General features: G+C 41.3%; 1 protein-coding gene across 3 annotated transcripts in view; it reads right to left on the bottom strand.

Annotated features, from left to right (window-relative positions):
* The window catches only part of brf1a (BRF1 RNA polymerase III transcription initiation factor subunit a), a 129,334-nt gene that overhangs the window by 9,039 nt on the left and 94,329 nt on the right, over positions 1-25,966 (bottom strand). For all 3 annotated transcript variants that reach the window (XM_044166777.1, XM_044166778.1, XM_044166779.1), the window contains one exon: positions 4,360-4,411. In XM_044166777.1, the coding sequence (XP_044022712.1) occupies positions 4,360-4,411 (52 nt within the window). The remainder of the gene's footprint in view (positions 1-4,359; positions 4,412-25,966) is intronic.

Below are 25,966 nucleotides of genomic sequence, written 5' to 3'. Positions count from 1 at the left end.
CGTGCCTGTTTTAAGACAGAAAGCACCGAACAATAAGAACTTGTTCAGGCCTCTGCCTCTCACTAAAGTTCTGCTTTATCGGGGTGAACGAGGAGGTCGCTGCGTTTCTACAGGACGAGCTGAAAACGCTGCACATCATGTGGTTTACCGCTGGCCTGGCCTGGCCTGACAGCTTCTCTGAGAACCCAACTTCAAATAGACTCAGCCATCAATTGCCAAGGCCATTGCTTGCATAAGCAGACTATAGCTGCAACGCCAGAGCGACTGCAGTTCAAAGCCTCTCTCCCGTGACCTCATCACCCTTTTCAGATTTCTAAGCCTCTCTGAAAATCCCCACATCTCCAACTGCGCTGTCTGCTCCCTCCACCAGCCTGAGTCTCAGTCGAAATGTGGTTCAAGTGGAGTAGAAGAAGAGGGGAGAAGACAGCGGAGAACAGCCGGGCCAGTTTCAATTGGCAGAAATCAACTCGTTACTCCTTCTCTGTCTTGTAAAGTGATCATTTCCACTCTTGGCTTGTTTGAAAAATGTACAGACTAATTGCTGGGTCACTGACGCGGGTGAAGGAAATCAGTTTTTGGTTGAGCGACGAACAGAAAGAGCTTGGCAAGCGACACCCGAAGCACAAACATCTCTTTTCAATCTGGTCATGTCGCTGCAATGAATTGGCAACATTACATAACAGGAGCCGTGAGCGAGGAGCGGGCTCAGCCAATGGCGACGGCTGTTTGCCTCCAGTTCCCAGGGGAGGTGAGGGAGTTGCTAAGTAACAAGCCTTGTTGACCCGGCCCCTCGTGGCAATGTTTTCTTCCTGGTTGACAGAGCCTGAGCTCCCAGAGCTCCTCCATTCAGAGCTGCCAATAGCACATGATGGAGAGGGAGACAAAGACTCAGAGAGGAGGAGGAAGAGGAGGGGATGAAGTGATGGGAAGGAATGTGGAGAAGGAGAAGAAATATAAAAAGGAAAGGAGGGGACAGCAGCAGAGCGAAGCATTAACGGGAAGAGAGATAAAATGATTTGGACGATTCGAGGGAACAAAGAATAAAGTGAAATTATGAGGAAAGAAAGAGAAGAGTGGGAGATTTAAAAAAAAAAAAAGAGACCAGCAGCAGGAAAGGGATGCAGGAGTAATGTGGGGGGAGAGAAACAGTGAAGGCAGAGGAGTATTTTTTCTCCACTGTAAAATCCCATTTGAAAGTTTTCTTTTAGTGATATCCATAATTTCCACAACTTAGAAACACAATTTAATGACACTACATGATCTGTGTTATAAAGTGAACAAGCAGCCATCACTGCGGTGGCAGTAACACTGTAATGCATGCAGAGGAATTTATTTTTTAACCCTTTTTGCCAAGAAATATCCACAATATCGTATATAACCTGTTACATGTTGACACACAGTCATCAAAATACCATTGCTACTCCAACAATAAAACTGAGCCTCTGATCCATGAAATTTATTCCACTTAAATCCTCACGCTCCATCAAGAGCCATGCAAGTGTTCTGAGCGGCATGCCGACAAACAACCGACTAGGCGCCACCACAAGAGCGAGCGACAGTGTCCCTCTGATTTCTTGCTAGTTGGTACTCGCTGCATAATGTTTCCTCTCCGTCTTCACTGCCATTGTTCAGTTTGTTTCGCCCACCACAGCAATGGTGGCGTTGCTAGAGAGCACAATACATAAACCAGGCAGTGGATTTGTCTAAAAGGTTTATGTTGTGACCATCAATTATTTCAACAGTGTTTGAGAAATCACATTTTCTCCATCAGTTTGGTATGGCGGATGGCTCTAAAAACTACGATACTCACGAGCCTCAGCTGCTGTTACTGTGCAAAAGAGGCCAGTCAAAACGCTTTGTTGTTGAGGACAAAATGCATTTCAGAGTTGCTGAATAACTGCTGGATGTTTTATCAGGTTTCTACAAAGTAATATTTAGCTTCAGCTGACCATCACATAACAATTTTAAGATCTGTGATTGGATGTTTCTTACTGAAGTGCACCTTGGGAGTCGTAGTTGACTTGTTCCCTTGTCCACAGGCTCGTAACTTTCGGCTTTTTCTCCAAGACGTCCATCCAAGCCTTGAAGTGCTCCAACTCTGTCACCTAACGCTGTCTATGCCGAAAATGAACAGGACTTTTAACTTCCCAATCATTGGGCTCCCAAAATAACTCCTGCCTCTTTACTTCTTTACGGAGTGATGAAGAGGAACATGGCGGAAGAGGTGAAAAGAGAGAAGTAAATCATAAGAAATGAGACAGATAAGCAGTGGTGTGAAGCAGGATGAGATATGGAGAAAAAAAAAAGAGCAGTACAGAGTGTATATGAAGTCCGGAAAGCCAAATTTAAGACTTTGAAGATGATGTAAAGCTACCTATGATTGAATTTGGGCCCAATTAAAAATCAAATTAAGAAACAAAGTTGGGAAAACTGGCCTATTTCTCCCTGAAGATGGCTGGTGAACGCTGTGAGCTATAAATGGGCAGAATGAGGACATCCATAAATTAACTGTTCAAAGACATGAAGTCTAACTGGGTTTAGTAAAGCAGATAGGACACATATTGTACCACCAACCTTGTTCTTAGTGGATTCATCTAAATGCCAGCGACTGGCCAACAGAAGCCCATCACTGCAGGGTGGTAAAAAAGACTTCTGAAAGTGCTGTTTAAAGACATTTTTATGTTCAAGTTTAAGGTCGTATTTATTTTAAGACCCTGTCAGAGTTTTTTAGGAGCAGTGAATGCCCTGGAGGGAGAAAGAGAGTGGAGGAGGAGTAATAAGGGAAGGGCAAACAAAGACGAAGTGAGCTTCACCTCTCACACGGCCTGAGTGGAGATTTATTTATCCCCGTCCGCTCTGCAGGAGGTCTGAGCAATCAGCAATCAACTCTTAATGGCTAACCAGAATTACAGTCTGTCTCCAGGTGCTGTCTGTTACAGACACAGCTTCATTATGTGGAGACTGAAAGACTCTGGGTTTGGGTTTGAGACAGAGTGTTTAAAAAAAAAAGTTAAATGATAAGTCTGGTGATATTTGATATTTTCCTTATTGTCAACAACTCTCAACTCTACAATGATTGTATCTTCTAACAAGTATTGTGTGTATTAAAGCCTTATATATCTTCTTCCTCTGAGCCACACACACGGTAGTTTATTTTGACTCAGTCCCACACACACCGTCCTGCTGCCCAAAATTCTCACTAGAGCAACAAGTGTGGATTAATCCGCTGCTGAAAATAGTCCCCATCAAGTGCACCATTTATTTCTTTTTGAGTAACATTTGCTAAAAACTATTAATAATTAAAAAAAACAGGTCATGAATCTATAGTTTAAGATCAATGGGAACTAATGGGCTTGTGGCTGAGAGCCACAGACAGGTTTGGAAAATCAAAGGGTACTGAGAGATGAACACTTTGGGTCTTTTCATGAGATTTGTTGATTGTAAGAAAATAAATAAATCCCAGCCTTATTCTTCAAAACTTTGGGAATTATGTACTCATATATAGCAAGTTTAAGTTCATATTATAGACTGTGATGAATTCTCAAATAATGGCCAGAGCCTTTCTTTTACTAGACTCAAGGCTTTCATTTGAGACAGTCTGTAATGGGGTGGGTGTATACTGTATATACACACACACACACACAGTCATCTGTCAATTGGAAATTCGATTGAGGAACTGTTTATGGATAAAATAACCAGAGAGGAAAGTTGTTTCTGGCTAATTTAGTGAATTAAATAATTGACGAGTCACTGTAATCCTGTAAATCCAATATTGATAAAGCAGTCCTGCTCACTGATTTGCACCATTGCTCACAATGGTCTAATACACACACAGATATTAAAAGGGAAAGATACCACATTATAAAAGGTATGGCAAAATCTTTGGACGGTTGACAAATTTCTATGATCTCATGGTATGTTGTCATAATGCCCAAAACTGTATTGTAAGCGTATTTGATCGTGTTTTATTAATAAGGCTGCTTGTTTTCTGCTCGCCTGTTAATTTGTTGTTGCTGCTTTTTGCCGGTTTAATTTGTTTGCACAGTAAATGCTGCTGTATATCCAAACTTCCAAATGAGACGAATCACTATTTGTTGACTTGTACCTTTTTTTAGCTGCTTTGATAAGACTCTGTAACAGTGAGTGAATAACTGAGTGTTTTAGAGAACAAAAAGCGAAGGGGGAACTTATCTGTCCGAGTGATTGACTGGGTGAGTTTTCGTGCACGTTTGCGTGTGCACGTCTGTTAAGTGCAGGAGGGCGAGCCAGGGTCTAAGTGAGTGAGCAGGCAGGCGAAGCAGAGGGCAAGCGAGTGACGGAGACGAAGAGCAGATGTGGTGAAGATGAACAGCAGCTCACCTGCTCCACAGCGAGCTTCTTGTTGGGCTGTCCGCTGATGAACGGCTGCAACCTGCAATACAAACCACAAATCACTTTTTATTGGGGTTTGACATAAGTAACAATCCAACTTTAATACTGTGCATCTTGGATTAAAAAGGTGCTACATGTTGCATTTTAAATTCAGAAAATGAGCAAGTAGGTTGATGAATTTCTGATCTTTGCTGTGTGTGTATATATAAAAACAAACTTAACTTGGTTGTTATTTTAAAGATGTACATTTTATTGGTAGAATAATAAATGTGAATGAGTGAGTTTGTGAGGTGCTGCCCACCACAATTACTATATGATTCAACAACCGGCCAGTTCATGAAGACTCTGTGCCTTTGTTTCAAATATCCATCATCTGTTTCATTTGTCACTCCAAAAATATATCCCCACAAGGGATTCCAACGTGTTTAATGTTTTTGGCAGCATTGTTTTGCCATCAACTCGGGGCAGGCAATACCAAAACAATTAGGTTTCGATTCGCTACCAAGTAATACCAGGGCCAGAATCACCGATATCAATACTGATACTTTTAGGCTTTATTGGACAGAGTTAAGAGTCAGTCAGGAAATGGGGGGAGAGGGGGGCAAGACATGCAACAAAGGTCGCCAGCTGGAGTCGAACTGGCGACGTTGGGGTCATATGGCATGCACTGTAACCATTCGGCTACCAAGGCGCTCCACTGATAGTGGTATTAAAAGTGGCTAATGTACTATCATGAAGGGGAGAGCCATGTGTCATGATATTAATAGGCTACTTCTGAATACATTTTTATTACTTAATAGTTTGCCATTAAGCATTTCTTGCTGCTATTCTCTATTAATTACTAAATCACACAATGTTAAATCACAGGACAGTTTTTAATGTAATCATTCTGAATTAACTATTGTTTCATGTATGCAAAGAACATCAGCAGAGAGGCAAATAACGCATTCATATGGCCAGAACATAAAATGGGACGGATCCTATTGATACTAATAATAATACTCCAAACAAAACTTAGTAATAATAGTATCCATACTTGAGGTGTTGATCCGCCCACTGCTAGCATGAACAGAGGAAGGTCTGGATAGTTATAATGAGCAGTGATGCCAAACAGATTAACAGAAACCTTATCACTAGAAAATCCAATGAGGGAGATGTTCTGGGAGAGACCACAGAAGAACACTGGAAATCCCCCAACAATCCCTATTTTAAATAATGGCTAGGTTTCATGACCTTGAAGTCACGTGGCTGTAGAAAATGAAGACCATTATTCAGATTGAAGTACAGACTGAGATGCAAGTGAGTCTACAACAGAATTAAATGTGCAGATTTTATGAACCTCCCAAAGCCTGAAAGTAATGATATTCATTTTGAGACACTAGAAGACAATAAAACCTTTCACTCTGTGGACTGTTCGGATTTCATTTCATTGTTCACCTCAGCCGTGAGAACACTGCGTCTGTTTCTGCTCAGCTTCATTTTTCATTTGCACCACTTTCTTCTCCTTCATTTGCATTTCCTTGTTTTTGAGTTTGGTGCCTGAAGCCAGCGACACAGTACAAGACTTGAAGAGGATGGCACTGAAATACAGAGCCTCATAATCTTAATGAAATCCTTTGGCTCTATTGTGTCAACAATACAATCCTGTAATAATGATTGTGATCACATTAATTTTTAATGTAATAGAAGATACAAGCAGTCTTCAAAAAGAAGAGCCTGAATGATACTGGATTTTTTCGGCCAGTACCGTTATTGATACTATCGATACTGCTATCTTTGGTGGACAAAAAATGTACTGCATATTATACTGTATATATATCCAATAGGCTAATGGTGGCCGATATGTCTGCGTGGCCAAAACGTTGGTCGCTTTATCTTAAACAAGGATAAAATGTATCAATTTATCACTGAATAAAAATTATCAGGGGAGGTGTTAAAAGGGACAGTTCACCCCAAAATCAAAAATACATATTTTTCCTCTTACCTGTAGTGCTATTTATTCATCTAGATTGTTTTGGTGTGAGTTGGTGAGGTTTGGAGATATCAGCCGTAGAGATGTCTGCATTTTTTTTTTTTTACATTTGAAAAACTCAACAGCAATGTCTCTTACCAGAAACTATGACCCGGTTACTCAAGATAATCAACAGACCTTATTATTGTTCCGACATGAAACTGCTCATAACTGGGGTGCACCACGTACTAAGGCTGAGTCCTTACCGCAGCAGCCCGGGTTTGATTCCAGCCCCGGGGCCTTTTGCTGCATGTCATCCCCCCCCCCTTCCTGTCTTTCTTCCTGTCTAATAAAAGGCAAAAAGCCGGAAAAAATAATCTTAAAAAAAGACGAAACTGCTCACAACAAGGAGCATTACAGGAAAGAGGAAAAATATGTATTTTTGGTTTTGGGGTGAACTGTCCCTTTAACCTTGTGCTTTTTGTTGTTTTTTTGGTTTTGTTTTTAAGCTAGATCTGGATCAGACTCTCCTCTTAAATTAGAAAACAGGACTAAAAGACACCAGTGTATTTTATCAGAAGTGTTTGGTGAACAGCTTTGTTACTCCAATTCCTCCGCTGGGCACAAAGGTTATCTGAGCAAAACATAATGACAATCCATCGAATAGATCCTGAGATGTTTCAGTCTGGACCCTCCCTAGAGCCACGCTGCTAGTATGACTAAAAGAAAATTATAATAAAAAGCAGGGCCTCATTTGTGCTCCCAAATAATTTGGCTACCTACCGGTAAGCAAAGAGAAAAAACAAGTCTAGAACTCTTTGTCACCGCAATCATTTTCATACAGTCCCTTATTTTAAAAAAAGGACAGGAACTTGCAACAGCAAAAATAAATGTGGGTATCGCAGCAGGCTTCGGGGGATGAAAAAGGGAAAAACATAATAATTATTGTAATATTAATAGTTACTGCTTACAACAATTATTGCTGACTCTTACCATCTGCACAGAGAGCACAGCTGGGTATTATTAACATTCTGTGAGGGTTCCTTGTAGCCTGTTTTATAAAATATATATATTCATTACACTTCATTATTTCTTTTTATTTATTTAATTTTTTTTTACAGGATTTACTGCTGACACAATATAGGTTGAGGATTTCATTTCGATTACTACGGCTGGTCTTTGAGTCTCTTGGCTTAAGGCACCCGGCTCAGATTACCAGGCAACTGACGAGAAAGAGGAAAAAAATGGTGTGAATGTGAATTAAGCCCAAACTGTGACTGACAGGCAGACTGACTGTCTGTCTGTGAGCACAATCTCTTCCTAGACAGTCAGAGATAATCAGCGATGAACGCACCACCGGCAGTAATTCCTAAGCAGCCATCCCACCGGCTGGAATTAGCATCGTTCCCGGAGGCTTCCCGCCCCCTTCCATGCCCACCCGGCCCGGTGCTGTGCCCTCCCTGGAGGCTTACAGTAAGTGCTCAACTCTCACTGATAAGAGAGAGAGAGACAGAGAGAGAGCTTTTAATTAATCAGCTTTAACCAGGGGAAAGAGGGGAAAGGAAGGGGGGAGGATGGGTAACAGTGAATGTGGCATCTTCACCCCCAACACTACCCCCTCATTTCTCAAAGCTCATTAGAAAATCTCAGCCAGGCCAGCGAATCGCTCCCCGCTGTGAGAACTATTCAGGGCCTCCGTACATGTGCTAGACTATACTCACTCCCCTGGGCACTGACCTGGACAGTGGGGAGGGAGGGTGGGAGAAAAGGATGGAGGGTACAGAGAGGGAGGATGAGAGGAAGGGATGAAAGCAAGCAAACAGGCAGAGAGGTGGGGAAAGTGCGAAGAAGAGAAGGAAGGCACAGGGAAGGAGGGTACAAAGGAGCAAGTGCTTTAAATAATGAGATGGACTTGTGGCACAGAAGAGAGGGAAATATGGCACCAAGAAAAAAAAGGAGAGTCTATGAAGCAGCAGACAAGGAGGTGGGGAGGGAGGTTACAAGGAGAAAACGGAAGTGAGAAAAGGAAATGAATAGTGACAGGGAGGAGGGAAGGAGAAAAGTGTGAAAACAAAAAGTGGAAGAAGAAGAAAGGATTGGAAGAGGAAATGAGGGAGGAGTAAAAGGAAGTAGTTTTAGAAGAAATCTGGGAATCTGATTAAATCCAATCACACGTGGATCAATAATCAATACAACCCAACTAATACCCCTTCATTCACTGTCAGATAAACAGGAAGAACCCAGATGGTTCCAGGTGCTGCTAAATTGGCAATAAAATATTTATTATTATTAATTATCAATTCATCCATCTGTTGCTCAACAGAAAATGTTTAGATTACATTATAGTCATTTATCAAGTAAAATGACAGATATTTGCTTTTTCCCCTCGGTTTTATATTGTAATTGAATATTTTTGCATTTCTGACTGGCGCATGGCCAGTTGTTTCACTGTGGGGGAAAACAATATGTCGTACATGGAGTTTTTCCTATATTTTTCATGTATAAGTTGTTATTGTAACGAGGACAACTGGGCTATTAATCGTTGTTAAATGGTTGTTAGATGGAGCTGCTTCATTAACTGCAACAGAATCCATTTTTGGTCATCAGCATCACTAGCAGTCAATAGTGACAGGGGTCAGAGGTCAATAGTGAGAGGGGTCAGAGGTCGGAGCGACAGGGAACATCAGTGAGCCTCGAATGATCATTACAGAGAAAAATGTGGGTTAAAAGAGTAAAATAAGAGCTATTTTTAGCCAGGCTAGCTGCGAGGCGATGGATGGATTGCCTTGAATTTTGGTACAAATGTTCCAAGAGGACGAAGCTGACTGACTTTCCCACTTGTGCCACCATGAGTCCGATGTCTTTGGTTCGGAGTGAAATATTTTTTACAACTGTTGGATGGATTGCCATGAAATTTGGTTCACACATTCATGTCACCTTCAGGATTAATTGCAGTCACTTTGGTGATCCTCTGGCTTTTCCTCGAGCGCAATCATCAAGTCAAAATTTCAGTTTGCCCAATACTTTGGTTTACGACCAAATACCTGCAAAACTAATGACATTCCCATCAGCCTCAGCTGTACTTTGTGTTCACTGCTAATGTTAGCATGCGAACACACTAAATACAATAAACGTGGTAACATTCTACCTGCATAACGTCATAATCATGCTATAGCACGTTAGCAGTTAGCTCAAAGAGCTGCTAGCATGGCTGTAGACTCTCCCAGTTAAAACTCATCAGCAATGTGCTTTTCCGTAAACAATGTCCTGGTTATTTAGGATATTCCACACTGATCTTATCGTGGACAGATTTTAGTAATTATGTTCAACTGGCATTAAGAAAACTAAAAACTGTGTGGACGTTGGTCATTTAAAATCATCCAAATCAGCAATCACAGAAACTGGACCAAACTGTGTGAGCTAAAACTGAAACTGATCTTCCTCTTGTACAGTATTACAAATATTTTCTGAGCGACTCTGAAGTCTTTTACACAGAGTTTCTCTAATGAAACCAGTAGCTGCTGCTGAATATAAAGTCAAATCTCTCATTTCATTTCCTGCATTAGAGCCATTTTCATTTTAATATACCACCCCTCCCCTATTTTATAGATCTCAATGTAAATGAGGAGCGACAACACGCTGCACAACGATTATCTGCTGTGTTTGTGTGTCTTCTTGACATTTTGTTGTTGTTGTTTTGCTCATTAGCATCGAGGTGAGATGTTTCTACAAGCCTCTTGTTTTTAATCTCGCTCACTGGTAATTGCATCTGTTTGTTTTTAAATCAACCTCTATTTTCAATCACCGCTTCAGCTCTGCACGAATAAAGTGAGACAAACCAATGTAAAGGGAATAATTTCATTATTCACACAATAATCCAATCAATAACATAACGAGAAGGAAGCATGAGACGGAGAGGAGGAATAATCTGCAAACTGGGGGTTGAATGAAATTAGTTCTGCGATGAGCTCAGATGTAAATAAATGATGATAATAATCTGAGCTTCCAACTTGATTTTCCAGCTGGGGACTGGATCCTCCGAGGCGCACACACACACACACACACACACAGCCTCCTTCAGCGCAATTAAATCAGGCATAATCACACACACACAACTGTGGTGCGCACTTTCCCAGACACAAAAGTACACACACAACATACACACAGCCTTGTATACAAACACACAATAGAGACTCACACACTCATTTGTGCAGAGTTGTCTCCATTCAGGCTGCAGTGCATTGTGGGCCGATGTGCGGCTTGGCAGGAGGAGACGCAGATTCAGCCAAAAGAACTGATTGTGTTTTCTTCTCCTCTGGCCGGTCCATCCAGCACTGACCCCATTCAACACACACACACACACACACACAGTACCTGGTACTGCCGATTCACAACGGGAAAGATTACATAGATGGCCATGTGTGCACAAACACACACAGGAATACAGACACACTTATACATACAAACACACTCTACTGCTATACTTGTGAGGACTTTGAATTGCATTCTTTTGTTAACCACTAAATGCTGAACAAATCACCTTGAACCTTAAAGTGTAGGTCTGCAGGCTTAGGCAGGAAACAAGAAGTGTTCTGACATGGGTTGTACAACACCAGTGTGTTTCGCCTGTAGCAGCAGAAAAGCCCCCCCCCCATGCTTTACTTTAAAAATATAATCCTCTCTCTCTCTACAAAAAGCATTTTTTTCCATTTAAAAAGAAGTTTAAGTTATCAAATGTTAAACAAGATTACGAATCTGACGAGACATTCAATGCCAGCTTTTGATAATTTGCAGTTTGACAGTCTGTGCTACGGATGCACCGAAAAAGTATTGAGGTTCGATACCCGGCCCTAAACAGCAGGTTTCACACTGACAAAATCAAGAGCTTTTAAAATTTGACCAGGAATTGTTTTTAAAAACACTTTGAAGCACGAAATAAAGAGACAAAGCTGATGAAACCAGCCTGTCTTTGACTCACCATACTACAGAGAGTGATGAAATACATGGGCATTAACACCAGAAGATTACTAGTTAAAGATCAGTGTTTGCCAAGCAGATACAATTTTGCGACTTGTATGACTAAACCTGTTGTACTTTTATGTATAATTCTACACGGAAAGCAAAGAAGCCATTGAATTACTCCGTGAAAAAGAAAATCCCTTTTGATGAAGACAACTTCTTAAGCACCTGAAACCATGGTTCCAATAATTCCTATATTATCAATATTTGTGATTAAATAAGCATCAATCAAGTTAGAAATCTTTGAAGTTAGTCATAAGTAATAGCAAACTCGCAAAACTTTGTTTGGTTCTAACTTCAGCAGATAACAGTGTGTTCATAAAGCAGCTCATCACTGATAAGAAAGTCAGTTTTCAGGGACTTTCGCTCCACGCCCTAACAATGTCACTTTGTTTCTAGTAAAGGAAACACCCTCATTTCAGGGGGATTTCTATCGCTTGCTCTATGCTTTTGAGATGATTTAGTACACACACACACACACACACACACACAGGGAGCCATATTTAATAACCCACTAACCCATCCGTGGCTGTTTGATGAGAGCTGTGACATTTGTCCAGATGGATGGGATTTCTGGGTCATTTAGCACCCGGCTGCGCACTGCGGCGCTGGGTTCATCCTTCGCAGATATTTTGGGGACCGTGACTGGTCTTGTGAACAGAGATTAGCCATTCATTGAGACGGGTGGCTCTTAATGGCTGTGGGCTAAACACACACACACAGATTAACGCGAGATAGTTTGACAAGAGAGACGTGCAGTGCAGCTTTCTGATGGCGGGAAAAGTGTGCTTGAGACAGAAAGAACGTATTTTAAAGTGTTTTATAAAGTCTCATCGTGTGTTATAAAGGCAGTGTTGATTGTCGCACGTAGTGTGTGTGTGTGTGTGTGTGTGTGTGTGTGTGTGTGTGTGTGTGTGTGTGTGTGTGTGTGTGTGTGACGTCAGAGGCTGGTGGCGTGACCAGAGGGGAGGATCACAGTGTTTCACACCACTAATCACACAAATGGGGAGGATCACACGCTATTAACACACACCAACACACACACAGATCAGTCATGAAGTCTGAGAGATCAAAGGGTTAACATGAGTATGATCTTTCTCACACACACACACACAGGTCACTCCTTCGTACTACAAAGCCAGACCTTGTGGCGACAAAGTCACACTTTATTTTCTAAAATAAACTCTTGAAAGATTCGATCTTAGACACACTTCAGTACTTAAATTACACGATTTGACATGATGCTTAAATTACAAACATGTTTCACATCAAACTGCCACCTCTCTGACTCTGATGGTGCAGTGAAATCTCCCTTTAACCTCAACCAACAGTGCAGTTCAGCAACATGCTAAAGGAAAAGGAACTAAGGACTAATGACAGTAGAAATATACACAGTAAAACAATAGAGAGATGAATGGACACAAAAATGTCCAAAATATGGAGAAATAAGATTAAAATTGAAATGGACAAAGAAAAAATGTGTAAAAAATAAAAACATAAAATAGATAAAGGTCAATAAAAACTATTTAAAACTATAAATGAAACAAAATATAAATACATATATAAAATAGCCATAAAACATTCTTAGAAAAAGTCAGACTGAAAAGGGAAGTTTTCCTTACGGTTTAACAAATATATACATTACATAGCCAAAAGTTTGTGGACACCATACAGACACACTTTTGAGTAATTTTGGTCTGGAGCTGTTTTCATGGTTTGGCCTCGATGCCACAGCACACAATGATATCTTAGGCCCATAAAGAACTGGTTCTCCTGTCGGCTGCGAGCCAGTGTTGGACCTCACTCATGCTCTTGTGTCTTACAACCGAAAATCAGTTCAGATTCTTTAATCTGGATCATCACATGAAGCCACGGACGGAGGCAGTCATGTCAACAGTTCTCCTTAGTGGCATAGCAACAGCAGTAACCATGACCAGCACTTCCCACAAGTATCTGTTAACGCAACAAACTAAACACCTCCATCTTCTCAGGTACCATGGAAACAAAATGGTCTTTCAGGGAAGCTAAAGTCATACGAGCTCTTCTACAGTTCTACAACTGTTAGCCATCACTACACACAATCTGCTTCATCCAGATTATTCACTGATCACTGCTCTACTCTAGTCCATCCAATCTGCAGGCCATGCATAAGATAACAGTGGTACCACACACTACTCTGTAAATTTAAAAAGTTCTGTTTTTAATGTGACATGTTACTTTCGTCCTCCACCGAGGGATCAGAGCTTAAGATAAGGCCTCCGCAATCAACCGAAGAAATGAAAGAGGCAGAGCATCAATCTCTACATTGGCTGTTGGGGTGAATAAAGAAACTTTGAAAAAATAAATAATGGTGCTGGCATGTAGTCTCAGGTAACTGGTGAGACATCGAAATATAAGGAAGGCTAGTTTTAGTGATAGATCCATGAGTGTGAAGGCTTATCAGACGCTGCTAAATGAGGTTTATAATGCTATGAGACAGGACTCTAGAAAGTTATTACAGCGACATTTTGTCCTTAGTATTGACAATCGACAGGTAAATGGTAGAAATACAGCGTTCACGTTACAAAGTCGTCTACCAGGAATGTGTGCTTACACATGTTTATGCGTTGCTGGATGACGCTGCACTGCAGTCCAGCAGAAGTTGTTCTGCCAGAGCTCTCCATTTTGGGACCCCTGCAGCATCAACGCAGTCGAGTCAGTGAAATGGACGAGGAGGACGAAGAGTTTTGTGACGCAGTGTTGGCCTTATAACTGCATTAGTGCCTTGTCCAAGGACACTTCAGTAGGATGGACACGTGCTGACATGGCGCCTGAAACCAGGGAACCGTCTGATTGAATCAGACGACGAGAGCGGTGAGTGAACCAAGACAGTAGTTGTGGACTGGACAGCTAAACAATTTCCAGATTCAGGTGATAATTCTCTGCAAGTTCATCACTATGAGCGACCTGTTTCACATTGCTATTATAAAACACCAAATATGGCCGCGTTACCATTTTTTTAGGTTATGGGAGAAATGGGGGAGCAAAGCAAAGCAGCAAAGTCTTTCACAGAACAGACTGCTGTGTGCTGCATAGATTGGGGATTTATTGACATTTCGGTCAAGGAAACTTAATTAGTATGCAGAGATACTTCAAAAGGACGTGAGCATTTAAAGTTGTAATCCCTCCCTATGGAACGAGCTTCCCATCATCTACAGGAAATCACATCGTCTTAGTATTCAAGCCCACACTCCAGACTTTACTCAGCTCAGTCTAAGTTACCTCCACCCTCACTTCATCAGATGTTCATTTACTCCTCATTTTATTTCCCTGCAGTCATTCATTCATGTAGTTTTCCTGGGAGTGACCCAGGTTACTGTCTGCTGCTCTAATGTATCTGTGTTCTTTGTCCTCTGTAAAGCACTTGTCTTTTGTTAACATGGTGGGTGTGTTAATGATTTTCTAGAAAGGCAGATGGCCTTCTCCTATTCACTGTCAACCAGGTCGCCTCTTTGCCTTGATCTCAGTAGTTTTTGCAACACAGTGACTGCGAAAAACTACAGTTTGATTTGACTTTCATAGCTTCTACTTTGTTTTTGGACTGAGTGAAATGTTCTTGCATTAAATGAAGTCAATGACTCCCCGTTTGATCTCATTAATGATACATTTCTCTATGGTACATGCTGTGATGATGTGTTTTAGGTTGTCATTGGTTTTACTCTGTGATATAACCGTGCGTTTTTAATGTGAACCAAAAAAGTCAAAGTCAAAAAATTTCTTTCCCAAACTTTAGACCTTTTGTGATCAAATGATCTCATTACAAGGATTCTTTCAAAGTATTAACCGGAAGAAAATGGCCACGAGATTCTGAAACACATGCATATCACACTGCCAATCATCACATTAAGTCTTATTTTCATTACTAATTCATCTGCCGATTATTTTCTCGATCAATCTTCTGGTCTATAAAATATCAGAAAATTTCCTACAATGTCAGAGAAGACATCTGCAAATATTCACTTCCGAGGAGCAGGAACCAGAGAATATTTGGTATTTTTACTTAAAATGACTTACAGTAAACAATGAATCCATTTTTAAGTTTGTAGCAGAGCATTTCTGTTCTGTTTCATTTTAGCTCTATGATTCTATTCATCTTATTTCTTCATTTTACTTATTTATCTATTAAGTCATATTTTTTAAAAGTTTTTTTCATTTTTATAATTCTTGTCATGTTCACAAGGTATTTGGTTGAATTTATTGAATCTATTTAGAAAATGATTCTGATATGTTGTTCCCCTTCCCTTTGCACAATGGTTGTATTAATAAAGATGAAATGAAACTGAATGAATGATTAATGAAGGTTAATATGAGCCTTCATGCTTCATGAGGTGAGCAACTTTCCCTTAAGAGGTCACCTCAACCGATCTCACAACCTAAAAGTAGGAATCGCTATCAGAAATACAAGCTGTTTAGTTTTCCTTACACGTAAAAACAGAACAAATATTTTGTGGATGACTATGGCAGCATAAATTTTAGCACGTGTGGTCCCAGTGGGATTCAAACCTCTAAAACGTTTACTGAACCTTGAGTTACAGGGCCACTACAGTTTACATGTCGGAGGTACAAGCTTTCCATGTGACAGCAGCGATTAATCTGAGCTCACTGGGAGAGTATTGGAGTTACTTGTGGAGGTCGGAGGTCAAACGGCCGTCAACAGCGCAGACCTTTGTCTCCATGGCGACCATTTACCGCAGCAGGGAGTGGCTCCTGACACCCAGTCAGGCCTCGCCGTGCGACACAGCGGCCATGTATAAATCACTCCCCCAGGAAAACAATGGGGCCATATGTAGCGCTCTCATAAAGGACGACCCACCCCCCAACACACGTTGCTGCCGGCCACCGCCGCACCTCACAACACGTGGAGAGGGATGAAGCTGTGCTCACTCTGTCCTTCTTCCACAGCTCCAGAAAAACACATCTTATCAAGGTGTCTGTCTGCATTTTCTGTAAAAATGTAAAAACTACTTTTGTTTTGTTTCTTTCAATCTATCTATCTATCTATCTATCTATCTATCTAGTGTGCACAATTTGATACATTGTGCAATGATGAGAATAGAAATAAATAATACCTAATAGTTAAGCTGCATCCCATATAACCGCAACTGTTTGATTCCAGCCAGTTACCTGTGTTACCCCTCTCTATCTCCCCATGTTTCCTGTCTGTCTCTACACCGCTGACTATCGAATCAAGGCACAATTTCCAGAAATAAATAATCTTACAAAAGAAACAAAAAGCTAAGTTTAACTTTCAGGACGTCGAGGACTCCATTAAAAACATTTGGCAGCACTGTACGAACATTTCACCCATTCCCAACAGACACCAACTTGTTTGAAATATTCCTTAGAAATCAGTGTCTATATTCAGAAAAAACAAATCACAAGTGTTTGTGCACTGGCTGCTCACTCAGCCCATGTAAGGCAATAATCCTTATAATGTAATCCAGGATCTGAACATTGGCACGAACACATTTCACTCAGCGCTCCATCAGGCTCATGAAAAGATACAGCGAGCCAAAAGGCTTAAAAGGTGCCCTCTGGAGTTTTCTTGTAAACAATTAAAAGTTGTGTTTTCATTCAGTGTTCTCACCAAAATGCATTGTGTGTATCCTCGAGGGCCAACAAAAATGCTGCATGCATTTCCTCTCTCAGGGAACATTTGCCAAGCCAATTTTTTAAATATTTTAAATCCTACATTTTTTTACATCCATGTTTACTTGCTAGCTGCCTTCTTCTTCACTGCCTTTGTTGGCAGGATGTGAATTGCGCCGCCTGAACAATACAAACAATACGGGAACCCACACATAAAAAACATTGCTCCATGGCGCTACTAGTGGTCAAATACTCCAAAAATGAAACTTGATTTAAGAAAATACTCAAAACTAGTTACAATGCATTGGAAACACATTGAAATACACTTATGGCTCTGGCAGAGTTTTAATTTAAAAAGAAAATGAGACTTTTACAGGCTCAATTACAGTGACCTGATGAGACGAGGTAACGTCTATGTCTCCAGAAAAGAGAGAAGTAGGCGAGAAGCTCAACTCTTCAAAAGGAACCTCATGTACTGAACATCCTCCTCTTCTGCTGAATCACATCTCCTCCTCCTCCTCCTCCTCCTGGATTTGTTCTAATCTGCTCTTAAGGAGACAGGAGGGATTTTCAGTCTGACTGTAACTCCTACTTGTCCCCCTGATAACTCTCCATCATGCACATTTATTCTAGTTTCACATCATTACTGTTATAGTGCTGCAGCTCTGACCTTTAACCTTTTTAGCACTGAGTGCAATGAATGAATAACCATGAGACTGCCTTCTCAACACTCCTCCACTTGACAGACTTCCTGCTCAGCTCCTTCTACTTTTTAGAACTCTGGGAAACGCTGTCTTTGTATGTATATCTATCCTGAAATTGCGACATTAACCTGTGAGTTAGAGAGATCAGTCAGCTGCTGTGCCTGCACACATCCATCCTGCTGAGATGTCCTTGTTCAACCAACATAAGCACTGCGACTAACAATGCCTCCTGATTCATTTCAGCGAGACAAAAAAAAAATTTCATTTTCGGGTTTTGCTGGAACACAATTCAACACATGCTGTTAGTCAAGTAAGTGAAAGCACACACTCCTTTTAGATTAGTTTGTAGTCGTCATGTTTACCATGCAATCATCCCGACGGAGGAAAACATGACTGTCGCCATGATGTTGTTGAACTCTGTTCAACGGTACTAAAAACCGCTGTGTAGTATTTTGGGATCTGATAAGCCTTCAAACTTTCTGGGTCACATTTCCTCGTCTCATCTGAACGTACAGCCACATGCCAACACCAACTGCAACATAGTTCTGTCTTCGGCCTGAACACCAGGTGAGGTTCTCAATCTCCTTTTCCTTCTTCTTTGAGGGAATTCCACAGCTACATCATCATCAGACAATTTGTTTATTCTTAAGTTGTTTTCTGATGCAATAGGCCTTTTTCACAGAGGCTACTTGGACACGTCACAGTAGGTAAATGATTAAATTAATGATGGCTGAATTCCATTTAGCTGCTTCAGTTTCGGGGTCCTGGTGTGGTGCATGCTGACTCCCTGTCATGACTTACTGGGACACTTGAATAGAATGGGTTCATCCTTGGTAATCAGTACCACCTGTGCTTTTCCTGCTATGACAAGTCAGAATGTCTGCTGTGAAAAAGGCCTATTCAATTAGTCAACTTCTGCTTCAACTAGTTCTCTATATTTCCAAGGAAGCCTTTAACGAACCCCAGATCTGGCCTAAAGTTGCGTTTCTGTGAGTGAGAGTACTGTGGCTGCACTGAATTCTGGTCCATTTTCGGGTACTGTGGGTGTAGATGTTGGACTCTTCAGCTCTATTCTGATGGATTTCCTCCCTGAAAAAGTGCTGGCCGTAGATGTGAGATAGCTGCTCCAAGGAACACCTTGCTCATTGATTCTCACACCAAAACCTGACATTCAATCATGTAAACATTTTCTGCTACGTACAACACAGCCACTATCTATTTATATTGACTAATTTTCATTTTATTCTTTCATACTGTGCTTTTTTTGTTTATTTGCCTCCATTGTGTTTTTAAATGTTGTTCTAATGTCTTGGTTTGAAAGGTGCTTTAAGAATAAACTATAAGGTTTCTCAACTGAATTTCCAAAAACTTTACAGTATATATACTGTTATAGAAGATTATAATCAGCGGTCTGGTCAGTCCACAGTCAACAGATGGAAAAGTATGAGCTACATCATCAACAACCGGCAGGGTTTAAATGTTTAAGGTTGTATTTTTCCTGTGAACTCTCTGAAACAGTCTCAGCTTCCTCTCTGTTTGTTTGCCCTCCTCACTTCTTGACCTTTACTTAAAGGTCACGGTTCTTCTGTTTGTCTCTGTTAGACTTAATCACTCCGTCACTGCTCGTCTCTTCCTGCCTCCTTCACCTCTATGAAGGAGGTCACACCATTTCTCTTTCTGTCTGCCCGCTCCCCTCTTAAGTTTCTATAAAAAGCTCCTTGTCTCCCTCTTTTACCTCTTCAAAGCTCGAGTCAACTCTTTACCATTTAATTCACAATGTTTTAATGGATTGCTATCTGATGGACGTTTATGTGATTCCAATGATGTTTTTCTTACCTATAGCTGTGAAGATGTTGCTGATATGTTTTTGTATAAAAGTTACATTTACCTTAGTTCAAATAGTTATGTCCCCTTTTGGGTAACACTTTATTTTAACTATTTAATATTTAACAATGCTGAAGCTGGCAAAAGTGGATCTTATGTGCTACTGTAATTTCCCTCAGGGGATCAATAAAAGTAAAGTGAAAAGTACAATATTTCCCTCAAAAGTGTAGTGGAGTAGAAGTATAAAGCAGCAGAAAATGGAAAAACTACCTCAAAACTGTACTTAAGTCCAGTACTTGAGTAACTGTTTACGATGCAGGAGAACAACAAGCAATCCTTTACTCTTCTGCATTGTAGATGCATTTTTCTCACCTTCCAGGCAGCCATTGGTTTCCACTCATTTCTGTACAACATGAAAATCAATTGACAGATTGATAAACTTGTGTAAATTGTGTAATCCATCACAACGAACACCAAGCGCCCATTAATTTCAAGTTGAAGTGCAGATTGATTTTAAAATTCAAAAACTCAATCAGGTTTCAAGAGTCTGCTCATAATTCTAATAATCTCACAGAGTAAATAAAAATGATTGGCTGCCTGGAATGGTATAAAAACCACAATCAAATATCTAAAACACATCGGCACTGTTTGAAAAATGGTTATCTGTGATGCGAGGCAGAAGTTAGTGTACACCACTGATGACAGCACTGTTTGCTTCATTCACCTTCACATCAAGGTCACTCTCTCCTCTCTCCCCTTCACGGTCCACTGCGTATGGAAATGCCTGTTTACTTGTGGGATTAACGTTGTGTTTATGAATTCACCAACACTAATGAGCACATACTGTGCATGGTGATGTACAGATGGAGAAAGTAACAAAGTAAGATGTTGTTCCACCACGAGCCTCCAGAACAGCTTCAGTGCTCCTCTTCGTCAGTCTCCTGATCTCTACTGGAGGGATGAACACCATTCTTTTAAAAGAAACGTTATTATTTTATTCACTACGATGATGATGTATTTGCAGAGGGAATGGCTATTTTAGATGTGTGTTGACGAAAAGCAGCAGAGACTTTCTTCAACTTGCTCGACTGAAGTCTTCAATCAACAATCTTTAACAGCATCAGAAACTGCAAGCAGCCCGAGCTGACCGATCACAGTTCTTATATCTCTGTAGCCGCCGCTGCCCCGACATGTAATTACATTTTTTAAGAGCTGCAGGTCAGATATGGCGTAGTCTGACACCTTAACGCAGAACTGTAAATCCACCTTAAAGGGTAAATGAAAGTGTATTTAATTGCAGCTAGATACGAGACATCTGAAATTCAAAGTTAAATGGGGTCTTTCTTCCTGCCAACTAACTAGCAAAGGTTCAGTCCTGCTTCCTCTTTTCTTTTTAACTCCCTGTGTATTTCTGTTCACGGGACATTTTCACTAGTTTTTCCTTCTCTTCGGCCTCTTTTACCCACAACAAGCAAATACAATTCTTCTCTATCAACGATCACTTTCATCTCTTCCTTCCCGTGCATCTCTCTCTCTCGAACACGATCACTCATCCATTCGTCGTACTTCATGACAACAAAAGTACATGTATTAACTTTATCTCTTCTTCGCCTCTCTTGCCCTTCAGCCACGCTCGCTTCTGTAACGCTTCACGGCTCACAACTCTCTGTTGGCCGATCGTCCTGCCTACCAGACTCCCTCCTCCTCTACTGGAGTCAAACTAGGACAGATTTAGCTGCTCTTTACCCTCTCTCCTGCCTATTCTCAGCTATAACCTGCACTTTCCTTCAACAACCAGCACATTTTATCTTACAGACGTCAAACCACAAAACTTTGTCCCTCTCCCATCTATTAATCTCAGCCTCCCTCCTGTCTGTCTGTGTGTCTCACTTTCTATCCTTTCACTAGCTTTCTGCCTCTCGTCTGTCTCACCCTCCTCCCCTCCCTCACCTCCTTCACTCATCCACTCCGCCACGACTCTCTCTGTTAGGCTATCAGTCTCTGCCGGGCTTAGCAGCTCGTTCCTAATCAGCTTACTGCCAATGAGACTAAGCCTGAGCTGAAAAGGCGATTGAGGGAGGCCGTTTAGCCACTGGCTGACAACTGGCAATAGCTGGGGGGATGGTGTCAGTAAAACTTTGCGGGGAAGGGGAATAAAATATAAAAATGAAACTAATATATCATCTTGGGTTTTAAGAGAGTGGAGACCAACTTGAGAGTGAAGATAAAGAGGGACAAAAGAGGAGGTATCTCAATGTATTTCAGTGTTAAGGCGTCCCTTCTTGTGGCTCCAGGGGGAAAGTCTTCAGCTGCTAAGCTATGCTGCGGCTCTGTGAGGCCATGAACTACCACAATAGTATCAACTCTTTTAGTGTCAACCTTTTCGGTTGCTGGCTGGGCTGTTTTTTCTTTTTTCCGTGGCTAAGCCGTGGATAAAAACTGGGATGTTTTCCAAATGGCCCAGTTTTAGAGTTCCCCTCGAAATTCCAGGCCTGGCTGTCCCATTAGTTACAGTGCGAGGCGCTCTGGAGAACAAAGGTTTGGCCGTTGAAAGCTGTTTGGATGGAAAAGGCTGCAGAGAGGGAAAGCTGCTGTCGCTGCTGCGAGCAGAGCCGGATGTCCACAATCAAAGAGATGGTCTCATTTCTCAGTGCTTCATGAGAAATGGGTTCGCCAGAGGAGGGAGAGAGGGTGGGGGGGATTAAATATGTGAACGTCTCTCTGGATGAGTGTGGAGGCTAAAGACCTCAAATGTAAATGTATGTGAAATGTGCTTGATTTAACATGCGACCAGCAGTGGAGCAGGCCTATTAGCCTCTGGCAAGTCCTGTCATGTATGGACTAGCACGTCATGGCATCACTGGCCAGATTGTGAGGCACAATACTAAAAGTACCCAAATCACCGTGGAGTGGAGCTCATGCTCACTTAACATTTTATCTCATAAATCTGTTACTTAACAACAGTCATGCATAATTCCTCATATGGGTGCGTTTGGTTTTCTTCCTTGAATTTAAAAGTTCAGATGTTCCTCTACGTGCAGCATTATCATATTCCTCTGTTACGCAGCATTATCATATAGGCTTCCATCGTAACAAATGGAAGCCAATATGAAAATGCTGCGTAACACTTTAATTTACAGGTCCCAATATTTCCTACACATTTCTAAGAAACGATGTAACAAGTAAATCTTAATTCTTAGGATGTTTCCTGAAAAAGGATGATGTAATTTGGTACTAATTTAATTCTAACTTCTGGCTCATGTTACACAGACAGGACACAGCAGATCAGCTGAACATAGAAAAATGTTCAATTGCTCTACGGGCGAGTATACAATTCAACACATTTTCCAGTCCAGAATTTCTTTTGAAATAATTCCTCCAAATATCAACCATTGCATATTAGACTCAACACAACTAACTGAACTTAGTACCAGGAAACTTCAGGAAATTAGTAAGGAACTACAGGACCCATAAAATCATTTCAAATCATAACTATTTCTTTACACTGCACTACTGATACTTCTGTCTACTCTGTATACAGTGTTTAGCACCTATTAAATGTGAGTCCAACCTGAAAGAGGGATCCTTCCTCTGTTGCTCTTTGTGACGTTTCTCCCATTTCACTTTGCTGATAAAGATTTTTTCTTCCTTATCCAGGGGTTTAGGGATAGATGATGTCAAATACTGTTAAAAAGCGCTCTGGGATCTTGGCAGTGATAGAAAGTAACTAAGTATTTTTACTGAAGTACTGTAGTTAAGTACCATTTTTGATGTACTTGTTTAATTTTATGCTACTTTACACTAATACCACAGCTATCTGACAGTTGTAGTAGTTGTAGCAGATTAGGATTTTACAAACAAAACATATGATCATCTTCTAAAATGATGCATTGTTGTACATTAAACTACCCAACAGTATGAAGAGTAGTCAAAAGCTCTCAATAATGGAATAATAACTGGTATCTGGTGTGAATGTTAGTAATAGCATTTGTCTTAAGAAGTTACTCTATTGGACATTAATAACCAACTAATGCTTTGGTTTTCTCTGACGTGTTTTATACCCTGGTAACCTCCTTTAACTGCTATTTAATTTAAACTGCACTTTTTATACTTTTACAATATAGCACTCTGAAAGGGGCACAAGAACTACTATAAGTACTTACTTTTTATACTTAAGTAAATTTAGCTGATAATGCTTCTACTACCATTTAAGAAAGATTTGAATATAAAACTAATTGCAACTGAGTATGTTTACATTGTGGTAAAGATGTAGCTTAAATAACCTTGACTACATGCTAGATGATTATTACTACTGTGGACCTTGTGAAGCTCTTTCAAAACAAACTAGTTTAGTCTCAAAATTACAGCTTTTAAAACTAACAATTGTTGTCCCTTAATTCCTGAAAAGCTCACGTTTTGCAGAAACAAGCTTTTAATCTCATCAGCAATATGTGGCACTTCACGTGGCTGCTGGAGAGTCCCAGTGAGTGTATGAGGGGGTGGTGGAGGTTGGGTGGGTTGGGCCTGGCAGCACCCGTGACCCTATCTGTCCGTCTGTTTGTCTGTCTGCTAACCTCCACCACCATCCAACGGTTCATTGGTCACAGTTTGCAGGGGGGAGCGCTGGGGGATCAGAGGCTTACAGGGAGGGGCTGCAAACCACAGACAAATTATACACCCTCCCCTAACACAGCTGGTCACATAACAAGGAAAAACATCCTCTTCAATCTAGTGTGCCAGGCAGGAAAATATGATGCAAACTGCAGAGTTCGACCCCCCTTTTCCCCTTCGCTGCGGGTGGAGATTTAACTGCAGCTGCTCTCACTCAGTCAGTTTTTCCTGTTTTAAAGTTTTTTTAAACACACGGGTGACTTTTTGACTTTCTCATGACACCTGCTCCGACAGGCTGAAAAACCAAAATGGGAAGTATTTCCTTTTTCTCCCCCCCTCTCCCGTCCACTGGCACCACCTTGTAGAAGTGGTGGCAGCGGCAACATCTGGCCAGAAAACTGCTGAGTTCTCCAGTTTCTCCTCAGCGCTGGCTAAGTCTGTGGGTCCGATTTACATTTCTGGAAAACCAACACACACCAGAGTGGTTGCCCTGACTGAGGAAAAAAATGCATAGAGGAATTCTCTTTCTTTCTCCAAAAAAAGCTCTGGAATCAGACAAGTTCTCTAAAAAAAGAAGGGAAAAAAGCTCAGAATGGCAAAAGAACAGATGAAGGAGCAGAGAAGCGCAAAAAGCGAGAGAGGGGAGGAAAAAATATCACTGGAGGGCAATTATCTGGGCTATTTCTGGAAGACTGCTTTTCAACAGGGAACAGGGAGGGTCTGTTTGGCAGCTGGCTGGAGGAGGTGGAGGGTGGAGAGACAGAAGGAGGGGGGTAGAAAAAGAACGAAGGAGAAGTGAATGAGTGCATGGGACGTCTGAACCTCAAGACTGCCCAGTACAGTGAGTACAGCAGGGCTCTGCTGTCCCTGAAGGGCCGAGTTAGCAGGAATACAGAGGGAAAGATGAAAAAAAGGAGTGGGAGGAAGGGAGGGAGGCATGAAGGTGAAATGGGGTGACGTAAACAGACAAAAACAAGATAACAGAGGGACAGAAGCCGAGAGAGAAGAGCTGCAGATCTGCCACTAGAGAGCTATGAAGTCTGGTCATGGTGGTCATGTTAAAATCTGCTAAATCAGCCATGATTTAGCCAAGACACTTAGTAAAAGTTCGATTTTTGAGGCAAAAAGGAAAATTGGCAAATGGGTGATGCAGGGGCACAGAGGACAAACGCACATGTCTACCTGTTGGTTTACAATGGGATAAAGATGACCTGATACTCTGAGCTCAAAAAGAAAATGAAGGAAATGGAAGAAATAAAGGTGTCACAAGTGCAGGCATTATCAGATAACCTGCGGACCCCGCTCTATTCTTTTTCTTGTGAAATTCTGGACCTCTTCTGAAGTGAGGGGATTTCTCTGTTATGTAATTACCCCCCCCTTCACCACAGACATTTGGACATTTAGCTTCACCACAGACATTTGGACATTGTAACAAATGGAAGCCTATAGGACTGTAACAACCCATCTGATAACAGAAGACTGGAGACATGCTAGCTATGTGCTCGAAACAGCAGAAATGACGGAAAGTCATACAGCATTAAATATAGCACAGCGACTCAGAGGTTGTCGATGCTTTTCAGATAACGGCGCCATCAAACACGACCCTGTGTTGCACAATGTTTCAGCATCCAGACGTCTCGTAGGACATTTCAAAAGAAGTGCGAAGGCAACAGCAGCAATCTGGGACAAACAAAAACAACAAATGTTTCCAGAGCATAAACTAATTCAAGATGTCCAGACACAGTGGAATTCCACTTGTTTCATGCTTGGACGTCTTGTTGAGCAGCGGTGGGCAGTGGCAGCTGCTTTATCAGATCCGAGCATCACCAAACGGGCAGATCAGACGCCGGTGGATTGT

Source organism: Siniperca chuatsi, linkage group LG15 (genome assembly GCF_020085105.1).
Source record: "Siniperca chuatsi isolate FFG_IHB_CAS linkage group LG15, ASM2008510v1, whole genome shotgun sequence".
Classification (NCBI taxonomy): Eukaryota; Metazoa; Chordata; class Actinopteri; order Centrarchiformes; family Sinipercidae; genus Siniperca; species Siniperca chuatsi.
This window is presented reverse-complemented; position numbering and strand designations above follow the sequence as displayed.